This window comes from Plasmodium fragile (genome assembly GCF_000956335.1).
Source record: "Plasmodium fragile strain nilgiri unplaced genomic scaffold supercont1.2, whole genome shotgun sequence".
Taxonomy (NCBI): domain Eukaryota; phylum Apicomplexa; class Aconoidasida; order Haemosporida; family Plasmodiidae; genus Plasmodium; species Plasmodium fragile.
In genome coordinates this window covers 257,831-271,263 of record NW_012192582.1, presented here as the reverse complement: position 1 = coordinate 271,263, position 13,433 = coordinate 257,831, and the positions used below count along the sequence as shown (strand labels likewise).

Genomic DNA, 13,433 nt, shown 5'->3' with positions numbered 1-13,433 from the left:
TTTTGGCACAAAAACAAGACAAAAAAAAAAAAAAAAAAAAAGAATGGTTAAAACGGGGGCCTCAAGGATGTGGAAAAACAAAATGTAGAATAAAACAAAATGAATGGGAAAAATTCCTCATCCTTTTTTATTCATTTTATTTTTTAAAAAAAATGTCGATATAATTATTTTTTTATTTTTCCTTAAAAATTGTACAAAGCGGTCAAGTCACTTGAGCAGTATTTTCCTCAAAGTTGCCTGCCTTCGTAACATCCTATATTTTAATCCTCCAAAGAACACATGCATCTGGATTAGCTCTGCTCGATGCACTTGTAACGCTACGTATAATCGTATGGCAGTGCCAAGTATGATGAGCAGAGATTAATCACGGGCGAGGAAAATACGCCGTGGTCATATATGTTCCAATTCGCTTCGCTTAAACGAAGACAAGAGGAGATGATAAAATATATAAGCTGCCCCCTTTGTAAATTTTCCCCCATGTGGGTGAGTAACCATGAATATGCGCCCACGCGACCCTTCCAGTACGTACCATTTCTCTGTTCTGCACTTTTACGTGCTCCATAATTTTTTCTATGGTATATATGCCTGCCTATGGCCACAAATCCATCGCGACTTATGACCCACAAAAGTGCAATATTATTTCCCGCAAATAGAGAAAACAAAAACTGCATATACTCAAATATATACGTGCAGCAAAATATTTTGGCTGCTTCCAAACGGGCCACATTTGTACGATGGCACTTAGCGCTTCAAAGAATTATGCACTCTAAAGGAATTTGTTACCAGCGGCCATTATATATAGGGGCTGGTCCACGCGTATGCGCATTAAAAAATAGGTGTACCTCAGTGTATACCCATTTATCATTTTAGTGTACCCATGTGCCCGCTATAAATCTGTGGCGTCCTTTGCCCCTTCTGGGGGGATGCCTACAAAAATTGGGGACCAACGTGAACTGCACATGGTGGCTTGAACGCATAACAGTTATGCCTGTACTTAGCATCAAAGGGAAAAAGCAAGATTAAATAAGTGCACCATTATTAATTACTGTACCTGCCTCTACATGCATCGAACAGGAACAGGTTTTGTGTATTTTTTCCTTTTGCAATATGCGCAACAGCGTTGTTATTATGGTTATGCCCAGTAGGAGATGACGAGGACGGATCACTGCGAGCGCGGCGGATATTGTGATTAAATGGTAAGCCTCGAAATAGCACCACTCATATATGTATTCTCCTATCATTCAAAAATAATATGAACGCCGTGTATGCATAATTATTTACCCGCATGATATGCTAAGCACGCACTTTTATTAATAAATACTGCTCCGCACGGTATTATATATACATATGCGCACTCGCGATAACTTCGCCGCCAACTCCTCATATGCCGCATTAAAACATACGGAAAACAAAATAAATTCAGAGAACCCCACGTCAAGATAATAAGAGGCCAGGCGGGGTAGAATGCGCAGAAAAAAAGCTAAGCAAATTTTGCCGAAAAAAAAAAAAAAAAACATGACACATGTCGACTTAAGCTCATTTAAAAAATTTAAGTCGTTTTCAAAAAAAGCAAATTTAAAAAAATGAATTTGCAGAAAAAACAAAACAACAGTGAGTTAAAAGTATTTGTAAAGCAAATATAAAAAGGTTTAATTGGATAACTCTTACCCATCATCCCGCCGAACGAAAATCCTATAAAGGGGAAAGTAAAAGGTAAGCAGAAAAAAAAAAAAAAAAAAGTTTATTAAAGGTTTGCCGGAAATTGGGACTTACGAGGAGGCTGTGCGGGAATGCATCAATGCTTGTATTTACCAACGATTGTACGTGCCAACTGTTGTGCGAACTATTATGCAAGCGTATCGCGCGAACAAAGAAAATGTACCTGTTGAGATAAAAAGATATATACACAGAAGTGGGGGACAGAGGGGCCTATCCGGCTGAGGAGGGAGCGCGTGCGTGCGGAGATGAGGCAATATATCCACGGGCAAAATAGGGAAAAAAAATATGTATAATAATGTAACTACCATTATATGCTAAATTAATGCTCCTTATCATTTCTACGTCATTTGACGAACGTGTGTCACCGCGCTAAGCCGTTGCTCTCATAAACCCCGTATGCATATAAAGGGTGCTTGTGTGCTCATGGGGATAGCCATGTGTATGTGGGCCCACCAAACATGAAAAGAAGCATACCGTGCTATGTAGTGTCCCCACTGAATGTATTATCAACACCCCCCCCCCCCTTTTGTTAATTGCAACCCCACATCTGCAGGTTACATAAAAGAACCGCCTGAAAACCGTGCGCGAAAAAAAAAATGTCGTCCATCAAGACAACAGTGAAAACGGAGGCGTGCTCCTTTAGCGAGTACAGGATATACCCAGGCAGGGGGCAGAAATTTATTGCAAGGGACGGAAAAGTCTACTTTTATTTATCATCCAAATTTGCCTCTCTTGCGCTTCAGAAGAAGAAGGCAGCTAAATTGAGATGGACACAGGTGAGTCTATGGACGAGGGGATGAATTGAGGAATTTCCCGCCTTGTGAGTATTCTCCCTTTTGAGTCCCCATTTTGCGCAATTTCCAAATTCATACGTTTCTTATTCCTTTAATCACCAACGGCAGACATGGAGACGAAATAACAAGAAGACCAAAATTGAAACAACTCAAAGGAGGAGGTACAAGAAAACCATTAAAGTGCAGAAGGCTGTTTGCGGTTTAACCGTCGAGGACATACGAAACAGAAAGGCCTACGTCCAAAGTATTGAAGCCAAGGTAAGGGACCCATGAAAAAATAAAATAAAATACAATAATAAATATAATCGTGAACGTTGATGAGTGAACAAAAATAAGGAATAAATAAATGAGGAAATAAAAAAAAAGGAGGGGCCGTACAGCACAAACATACCATCAGTTCCACTTACCCTCCTGACCCGTTCGAACGGACACACGCACTGAAGTTTAAGAGTCGTGAAAATATCAACTGAAAAAAATATATTCATGTAGTAAAACTTCAAAAATTAAAGTCGGTTTTAATTTTATATACAAATTATATAATATCATTTTAAGGCAAAATGGAATGTTTTATTCCTTTTTTTGTGTTTTAGATGATATTATATAATTTGTATGTGCAAATGCCCCTTTGTGTGTTTTTTATGCTTTTTTTCCCATTGAGCTTAAAGAACGCAAGGGAAAAAAACCTACAGCTTCTTATACTTCCAACATTGTGCTTGTGCAATACCCCCATATACATATGAGAGATATGTACTTATGTGACCTTTTCCGAGGAGCGATATAAAGCAATGTCTGTGTCACAACAGAGATATGTGCTTCTCTGTAAGCCCAACTGAGCAGTTTTGGCATACCATCATTTTTATCACTACTACAATTTCCACCCCTGTTTCTATTTACTGTACAGAACAAATCTCGAATGGCCGGCAAGGAGAAAGATGACAAGAAAAAAGGAAAGGATGACAAAAAGAAAAATCTCGCACACTTCCAACAAAAAAAAGATTTCTCAAAATCGAAACAAATAAACATGGCCAAGACCAAAATGCACAAAATGATGAAGAAATGAAGTTAAACAAGCTTGCATGTGTCCGTAGCCGTGACACAACAACGCTTTGTGTGCATATTGTGTATGTGTATATGGAAACATGAGAAATGGGGTAGACAGATATATGTTCCTCGTAATGTATGAAATGTTCTTTTTTTTTTTTTTTTTTTTTTTTTTTTTACCCCTTTTGAATCACTGCACAACTTTGCATTTGAATTGAAAACAATTCTATTTTTAATTGTAAAAGTAGATTTAAATAAAAGGAAACAAAATAAAAACTACGTAAAAATAGACCCACGTTGACATAGCAAACGTGTACAGGGAGAATTTGTAAAAAATGACCAACCCAAATAGATGTGCAAAAAGGCCTGATAAATTATGCCTTCGCTGTTAACGCCGTGCAAACCCGTATGGGACAAAAGTTTTGTTTCTTCCAAGTGGGGGATCATCAATGTTCGTCCACCTCACCCCACCTCGACCAGCAGTGCCATGTAGCGAGGAAATGTACATTCTTATCATATTTTACATTTTATTATCTGCCCTGTTTAAAATTTCTATCCCTCTGCTGTTTTTAACGCGCTGTGCCCATGTGCAGGTGTAGCTATTATATGTACATTCATACTTACATGCACACTCCCCTGATGCGCGTGTTTATTTATGTATATATTTATTGTGCGTATTTGAACCCGTGCGTCACTCTCAACAAAGTCTTGTATGCACAAACGCGTACACGCATTTTTGGCTGCATGAATTGATCCGAAAAATGTGAAGATTGAACATATCGGGATGTCATTTTTGTTTTTTTTTTTAAATATCTTTTGTAGCGCCATGTGGGAAGGGACCACTTTCGTTTTCTCCTTAGCTAACTTGACCTTTTTTTTTTTTTTTTTTTTTCTCCTTCAACATTGATGCGCTATTCTCAGAGTGCATTTAAAAAAAATGCTTACACAGAAAAGAATTACTGTAAGGATGTAAGCCAAATGAAAAGGTTCATATAGGACCACGAAAAACCAAAAAAAAAAAAACATCGTGAACCAAATATATATATCTCCTGTTCCTATATATTTTAGTGCTATTGAATTTTGTAATTTATTTTATTTTGTTTTATTTTTTTTTTTGACCATGTTTGTGATTCCTCTCATTTTGCCCCCTTTTTAGGACCTTCTCCTTTTCCAACCCGTCCGTTGCTGCTCATGTTTGTTACTACGAGCGTCCCTTGGGCTCTACCCAGTGTGGCTTCTCCCGGCTGAGAATTCTACCCATTCTTATTCCTATCTCTGTATACATGTGCAATTTTGTAACAATGTATTTCCCGCTCCTACCTAATTGAAATACTCTTCTCCCACTCCTTCACCATATAAAGTGCAAAAGCCAAGAGGGCATAATGCTACATACACAGAAATGTAATAGTAACTCCCTCTAATACTTGATACTTTTTTTTACCTTTATATAAGCCTTGCTAATTGTTATACATTTACTCGTAGTCCTTTCCATAGTGTTCACTACATTTTGTGGAAGCGAATTCTTGGTGTGTGCATTTCGTATTCCGTTGTGACCCCCACTCTTTCGGTCTGTCTCAAGTAGTACATAGTGTGCACTTTGTACCCTTCGCAACTTTCGCATTTTACACTGCCCTTGTGCATCTTTCGTCCAAGCTGCCGTTCCCACTCCAATGATTATTTAACGTACCTTAAGCCATTTCCCCGTGTTTCCTCCCGTTTTTTTTATTTTTTATGTTTCAGTACGTTGTTTATGGTTAACCAAATGGCGGCCACGAATTCCATTCACTGATGGTACACATATACATACACGCATATGTCTGCGTGGGTGCTGACAATATGCCTACGACAAAACGTGTGCATGTGTGAAGCCTGTTATATTATACGCAGCCAGTGCATCCGTGTAGCAAGAAGTTACATTTGTGAAACACCTGCATTATGTAAATGTATACAAGGGGAGAATTTATTAGTGACGCGGAGATTTCCTTTTTTTTTGCATAGAGATGCTTGTAGTTATAGTACATATGCTTATAAGGGTGTCCATTTTGGTGATGGGACCCCTGGGATGAATTTTTTTCTTTTCTTTTATTTATAGTGGTTGCCACTTGCACCTGTACAAAAGTGAATATTTTCTTGTCCGCTCCTGCTGTCCTGCAAAATTTGGAACCGCCACCCCAAAAAAAAAAACAAAAACCAAAAAGAGAGGCATGGCGCACAGTATGAAGGACCACCAATTTAAAGTAAAAAAAAAAAAATGAACTAAATGATGCGTTACAATAATGTTGTTATTTTCCCATCGACTGTGCAACGTGCGCCCTTTTCTCCCGTCCTGATTTTACAAGCTGTACTCTATGTACACATAATTTTCATTTAGGGATTTCATTCGATTGTGCTGTCCACACAGCGTATGTTTTTATACAAGCATTTATTTACGCTACCGCTGCCGCATTTCCCATTTACGTGTGCCCAGCAGATCACGTTGCACAGGCGCTGTGATTGCTTCCGTGCAGTGTGTATATATGTATTTATGCGCTGTTTGCGCATACGTTTTTGTGTCTGTTTATGTTAACATGTATGATTATGCTTACGTGCGCGATTACGTCCACATTCACGCTCACGCCCATGCTGATTTAGTTTCCCCTTGTTTCATGTCGCTATAAATGCCCAGGCGAAAATTCACAATTTTGTAAAGGTTCATTTTGTGCAGTTTGCCCATGTGAGCAAAAAAAAATGAAGGCGTAGAAAAATATGCACGAAAAAAAAAAAAAAACGATGGTGAACAGTCCACGTGTGTAACATTTGCTTGAAGTTAAAAACAACCTCAAGTGCTTTTGCCTGGTGCATATGTTTTGTAAAGTGCATATATATTTTTTAACATGTTTATGTTTTTCGTTTCTTCTCTTATTAACGCATAGCTGTTTTTTTCACGACAAAGCTCTTTTCACGTCATCTTCATCGCACAGTTGTCTGTTTCGTGGACAGCATGCCTACGAATGTGCACAGCCGAGTGAGTGCACGTGCTGCCCCCGCGAGGACGTTCGCTTATGTACTCGTCCACATACCCAAATAGCCTCCCGCGCGCAGCTTCACTTACACTTTTATATATATGTACATCCCCTCATTCGCGTACCCACTACAGCTACATGGAAGTTTCCCGTTGCGACCATTTATGGATTTATTAAAAGCAAAATTTGTCTTTTCCCCCCCTCTCGCCTATATTTCCCACTTTGACCATTTTTGTTTTCATTCCTTTTTTTTTTTTTTTTTTTTTTTTTCTTGCATTCCAGATTTTATAAATCAAGTATACGTTGCTATTTCAGCACATGTTGCGAATTACCTTTCTTCACTTCATTTTTAAACCAATCATTTTAAATAAAGGCTGTTGTTGCATATAATACTTAATGTACGCGTGAAAAGTAAATTAGACAGAGGTTACATTTCGCCTTTGCCTCCTCCAGCTTCATGTGTATACTTGTTGCCAGTTCATGTTTTTATTTATCCAGAACGGGGTTACTCCTCCGCTGTTGCTTTTAATTTATTCTACAACATTGAAAATATTACCTTTTCAGCGGGGCTTCTAGCACTGTTACTGCTTATTTTTTTATTTTATTTTTTTTGTTTTGTTGTTTTTCCCCCAGCTCTGCAGTTTTTTTTTTTTTTTTTTTTTTTTTTTTTTATCCCTCCCTCCCGTAAGTGTCACGTACATGACCACATCCCATGTGCAATGTGTACACGCGGATGTGTGCCCACCAATGTATGCGCACTTTTGTTGCACCTACAACATTCGGGTAACTGCACATTAGGAGTATGAGCTACATACCCACGCAGTGAAATGCAAACATGTCCCATTGGACATAAGCGAATGTACACATTTCGTCAATAATTCATCTTTGCGCACTCATTTGTGCAAAATTTTGTTTATCTAATTATTTCTTCCCACTCACGCTTTCCCCCTGTAGATGGTTCATTTTAGCCTTCAAAGTTTTACAGCGCGTAAAGGCAAAAATGCATACTTACCGTTTTATAAGTACCCATTGCTTGCGTCTTTTTATATACACTTTGGTTTCCCCGTAACTGTAAACCGTTCCCCCACTTTTTTTTCCCCCCCTTTTTCAACACCGGCTCGACATGGTCTGGTAAAATGAATCCTCAGTGCTATTTTTACCACTTCCGATGTGCAAACAATTGAACTGCTTTGTTCGTTACCCCCCTTGTTATTTTATGTAGCACATTTTGTGTGCCTCAAACAGCTCTTACTATATGCAGGTCTTGTGCTCATTTTTTTTTTTTTTTTTTTTTTGTGATTGAATATTCCACCTGCCCGCAGTGGTGTACAAACACGTGTCTGTGCATGTACTTGTAGATGTACCCACCTATAGCCCCTTTCGAATGTGACTGCAGGGGTTGCATCTGGCCCACGCCGACTTAAGTCCAAACCACACGCACGTATGGACTTGAGCATAACCCAACTATTACCTACTCCCCCTGCACATGCATCATTCTACATCCACTCCACACGCCAGCCATGGGAAACTGCATATCGTTCATTAATTTCTCCAAATTTAAATTAAAAAAAAACAAGTACGTGCCGTCTGATGTTGATTCCAACTGCGACAATGAGAGAGCAATGGATAGTAATGTGTATGGTAGGCGTCGAATGAGCCGAAGAGGGAAAGGCTCTGAGGGAGATGTCAATGTGTATAAGTCCGGCCGGAGTAGAGGCAGCTTTAATGGAGCCCATAAAAATGGTCCAAAGCATGTGCACTCTGGTAACCCTAGCGATAATGACCAAAGTGAGGGAAAAAAAGACAAACGACGTGGATCTAAGGAGCATACTAGCGACTCCCCCAGTAACCAATCAGATGTACTGATGATAAACGATAAAAATGAAAAGAAAGGGGAAAAAAAAGCAAAACATAAATGTAAAAGGAGTAGTGAAATTAAGTCAAGCGAGCATTACAGCAGTGGAACAGACAAAGGTGAACCCAAAACGCATATGAATGGAAAAGTACAACTAGACAAATCCAAGGGTAAAAATAAAAAAGAGCTTTCCCAAAGTGGTTCCTCAAATGAAGATAATGAAAAAGGGAACGGAATGTATAATACTCCACATGTAGACTCACCTTCGAAAAAAAAATCGTCACTGTATAGCAACCTAATTAATACCAACGATTTATGCAAAAAAAACAAAAAAGAAAATTTACTCAACATAAAATATAGCAATATGATTTTAAATGACATAAGAGATGTGGATATCATTGTCGTTTTTTTGTTTAGCCTTTTCCTTTACTTCAATGCTAATAATATAGTAGACATGCTGGACCCAAATAAAAAGGACAGATATGCCTTGAGAAATTCATTGAATATAAATCACGACATTATGAAATTCCCTACGTTCCCTAAAGAAATTATCGACAGCTTTTTAAAAAATGATTTTACCTTGTTAAAAAAGTACATAAAAAATAAATGCAATAAGTTGAAAAAAAAGTATAAGAGTACTTATTTGAAAAAAGTCATGGGGAGTGATGAAGAAGGGGAAGGTGAACAAAATGGACAAGTGGGTCAGAAGGATGAAAAATGTGAGAAGAAAAAAAACTTTAAATATGAATTGAAAAGGAAAAAGGAAAAATGCTCCTTTTCCAAAATTGTAGAATCAGTTGATAGAAAAGAATGGATTAAAAGAGACATTACAGAAATACCATGTGATCAAAATTTACCGAATCTTAATATAACCTTCATCGTTATGGGTGCGTATTGCTTGTACCAGAAAAACACAAAACCATTTCAGGATAAAAATACCTTTTTTTATAAATCCCCTTCTTACACATGTGATGCTGAAATATCCGTTGCGTGTAAGAAAGGAAGAAAATTAGATTTCCCCAACCAAGATGATTTTACCATTATTCAAACAAATGAATGGATATTAATTATGGTGTTTGATGGACATGGTCCTTCAGGACATGATATTAGTAATTTTGCTCATGTAGTCCTTCCCCTTCTCTTCTCATATAATATTGAAAGAATATTTGAAAATCCGGTGCGCACTATGAAAACGCTATTCTATATGATTAACTGCTACTTGGTTAATTATTCATACTGCATAAACAATAACATAAATCCAATCAACATAAATTTCATCGATTATAATTTAAGTGGAACAACTTGTACCATCATCTTATACAATTTTGAAACTAAGAAAATTTACTCCGCTCACACAGGAGACAGCAGAGCTGTTATGGGCAAGCAGAATCAACAGACCAATGCCTTCAGAGCTTATAATATCACTGAAGATCATAAGCCATCTTTAAAATTAGAGAAAGATCGCATTGTTGCTTTTGGTGGGGAAGTGAAAAAGTTACAAGGAGATGTCTCCTACAGAGTTTTCGTCAAAAATGAAATGTATCCAGGCTTGGCCATGAGTAGAGCCATCGGTGACATCACGTCGTCCTTCATTGGAGTTACTTGTGAACCCACCATCAACATTTTTGACAAATCGGACGAGGATAAATTTATTATCGTCGCCACGGACGGCATCTGGGAATTTATCAGCAGCGAGGAGTGTGTCCAGATGGTCTCCCGCAAGCGCAAGAAGAAGGTCCACGTTGCCATGGGTAATACTCCAGCGAGCGTCAGAGAGAGCACACACGTGCACATTTCGATATGTGAGAAGAGCATGCGCGTGTTGCAGGTGGGCCATGTTATATATCCCTTGTGAGTCTATCCCACCGCTAACTTATTTGCCCGTCTTTTTCTTCTCTGCAGAGGAAATTATCAAGGAGTCCTGGAGAAGGTGGGAGAGGATCGACACCGTTGACGATGTAAGAGAGAAAGTGCCCCTATAAATGTTTCTTCTTTTTTCACTCAATATAATATTTTATAGACCTTTTTTTCCATGGCTGCGTTTCACCCCTACACGTTCTTACAAATCGTCATTCGTCTAAACAAAGCTTGAAACATGTCGCATGCCAATTATTCCCTTGACATTGTTCCATTTCCCCCGCCTCATTTTGCAGATGACGTTGGTAATTTTATACTTTTGATTTTCGACCACCCCGTGAAGGATTATGAGAGGGAAGTCCTTTAAAACACTTAATAAACAATTCCCCACTGGGGCAATTTTTTTTTTTTTTTTAATACATATTTTGAAGTTTCCTTTGTTTCTACCACGTTGTGTTAACTCATTTACTGTTTAACAAATTGAGGTAACTGCGTGTAGTTGTAAATTATAAAGTTAATAATTCAAAATGCTAAGCGGTGAATATATGGGTTGGTGGTCCAAAGGGATGAAAACAGCCCGTCGGTGTGAAGAACCAACTGGGATACAAAACCACCAAAAATCTAAACAATCCCCAATGGCGTAAAGCGGGCAAACAGGGCCAAAATCGCCAAAGGGGCCAAACGAACGCACAATAAACAATGCGCCGTGTACAATAAAAAAATTAGAAGCCGGTAACAAAGGCACATGTGCAAGAAACGGAAATCAAAGGAGGAGTGTCACCGTCTACTCTCTCCCAAATGACCACTACAAAAGTGTCAAAAAAAAAAAAAAAAAAAAAAAAAAAAGGTACACCTAATTTAATTAGCTTAAAAGGAAGAAATACAGGAAGCTGCGAAATTGTGGCTCCCTCTGTGGAGGAAGTTTTTTTTCGTCTTTTTTTTTGCGTCACTCTGTTCACGCCCTACGCAACCCCGCCATTACACATCATCGGACACATTCCTGTGCTTCTTGACTATGTGGTAGTAGTGCAACGCGTCATGCTTCTGCAGGTAATCTGTTACCTCCACTTCCGTCTTGGCAATTATCATTTTCCAGTTGAGGAAATTTTTTTTTTTCACTGTGCCACTCCAAATGAGGCTACAAGTACAGCCCTGGTTTAGATTAATATTTGCACCATCATTAGGAAAATCTGACTGTGTATCAAAATTGGATTTCATTTTACCTTGATCTGCTTTGTCCTTAAGGTTGCTACTGTTATGATCGTGATTCATGGCTCCTGATTCTCCTTCTTCATTTTCATCTTCATCCTCATCCTCGTCATCGTCCCCTTCCTCATCCTCATTGTATTCATCTTCATTCCATTTGATGCGCCTAAAAATTAACCTCTTATACCTCTCAACGGCAATGTGTTTCCCCTCCACAATAATGAAATTGTAAAGAACAGTCATAACACACACACCAGTCAAATGTAGCTGCTGTGCATTTATGTCAATTTTAAATATGTGTTTTTTATTAGACAAATTTGATATATAAATAACGAGGACTTCATTTTCTTGATTTGGATCACATTTCCATTTTTTCATTTTCTTCTTACTTTTTTCTTCAGGATTTAATTTTCTTTCCTGATTTTGTTTAAAATGTCGTAGTTCTCTTTCTTTCATTTGTTGCCTCACTTCTAGTTCTATTCTGGAGGGCTGCGAAACTGCACTGTCTCCAAGCACCCTCATCAGATTTGATAGTTTCATCTTAGGTGGCGGTGGGGGCATTAATCCGATTCGAATTTTGTCTTGTTTTTCTCTTTCCTTTTCTTGTCTTTTTCTCTTCCTGAGCTTTTTTCTTTCCACGGGGGTTAAAAACATGTGTGGAGCGGTCTTCTCTTCTTTCTTATCTTCATTTAGCGAAATTGGATGCTCCACATAATTTGTTATTTTCTTAACGTTTATTTTATACAGCTCGTCATTAATTATGATTTCGTTAGTTTGTAGCAGGAGAATATTCTCGCTGTGCTTCTGTATCATTTTGTTCACTTCAAGGTAGATGCTGCTGCTGCAAGCATCTGGGTCATTGTTATCACTTTTGCTGGACTCCCCTGCAGCACCGTCCTCTGCGTCTACATGACGATTTCCATTATGTGTATCGCCATCCATTTGGAGCTTCTCCTTCCAGCTAGCCATTTGCTCCGAAATGTACTCATGCAAGTTTTCTTTATTTTCAACCTTTTTGAATAAAACCAAATCCCATTTTTCCATCACGTCATATTTTTCATCCTCCTTCCATTCGTTCCTTTTGTTAACACCTTTGTTATTAATATCTATTAAGTTTGGATTGACGTTATCATTTAAATCACTGTTTAAAAAGTTTAAAGACATTTCTTGCAACGACTGCACATTCTTTTTATCTTGCATAAATTTTTTCAAATCAAAATTCATCTGCGCTTTTGTATTATAGTTCCTCGAATTGGCTAGCTTCATAAAAGAACCTGGTGTAATAAAATTAAAGGCATTTTTTTTTTTTTTTTTTTGAACATTTTTTATTCTAGAATCAAACCATCTATTATCATCATTTAGATACTCTTCCACATTTTTATTTCCTATTTCGTTTTTTTTTTTTAAAAGGTTATTTTCTTCCAACTTGTTAATATTCACTTTGAGTGTAGAAAACGTAATCGGTTTTATGTTGATCACATTTCCTTCATCATCTATTTCTCTGCCTTGTTCATCAAATTTTAAAGGTTTCGGTACGAAGTCTACTTTCCTAAGGTTTTGTTTCATGTCCTCCTTAAGCTTGCCAGCTCTTTTTGCCCTTTCTATTGCTAATTTGGCTGTCTCTGTCGCTTTTAATATGTTTAAATGCATGGTGGAACAGAGTGCCGGGAAACTCTGCGCTGTGAGTGGGAACTGAGTTGGTAAACTCGTAGCGCCGGCGGTCAACCCTATAGGCGGGTTCACTAGTCCAGGGGTGCCAGTGCTCAACTTGGACGCTGCACTCACACTGAAGTCTCCTAAAATGTTACCCGCTCTGTTTAACAGCGCATTCACATCATTGGTTCTAATCGGTTCAGCTGACTTATTCACTTCGACCGTCCTGCTCGTCTCGTTAAGACTATCTGCTGTGTTTTCTAAGTCCCCCCATCTGGATTTTCTTTTCTTCTGTGGTTCTTCCAT

General features: G+C 38.2%; 3 protein-coding genes across 3 annotated transcripts; 2 read left to right on the top strand and 1 right to left on the bottom strand.

Moving 5' to 3' along the window:
- Positions 1-2,315: 2,315 nt before the first annotated feature.
- AK88_00228 (uncharacterized protein) lies at positions 2,316-3,573 on the top strand (the record flags this gene model as incomplete). Its single annotated transcript, XM_012477879.1, has 3 exons — positions 2,316-2,495; positions 2,622-2,771; positions 3,415-3,573. 3 exons carry the CDS (start codon positions 2,316-2,318, stop codon positions 3,571-3,573), a joined length of 489 nt encoding a protein of 162 aa, XP_012333302.1.
- A 4,503-nt stretch (positions 3,574-8,076) lies between these two features.
- AK88_00227 (uncharacterized protein) lies at positions 8,077-10,393 on the top strand (the record flags this gene model as incomplete). Its single annotated transcript, XM_012477878.1, has 2 exons — positions 8,077-10,162; positions 10,314-10,393. The coding sequence occupies 2 exons, from the start codon at positions 8,077-8,079 to the stop codon at positions 10,391-10,393; spliced, it is 2,166 nt and encodes a 721-aa protein (XP_012333301.1).
- An 853-nt stretch (positions 10,394-11,246) lies between these two features.
- On the bottom strand, positions 11,247-13,433 carry AK88_00226 (uncharacterized protein; the record flags this gene model as incomplete). Its single annotated transcript, XM_012477877.1, has 1 exon — positions 11,247-13,433. The coding sequence occupies one exon, from the start codon at positions 13,431-13,433 to the stop codon at positions 11,247-11,249; it is 2,187 nt and encodes a 728-aa protein (XP_012333300.1).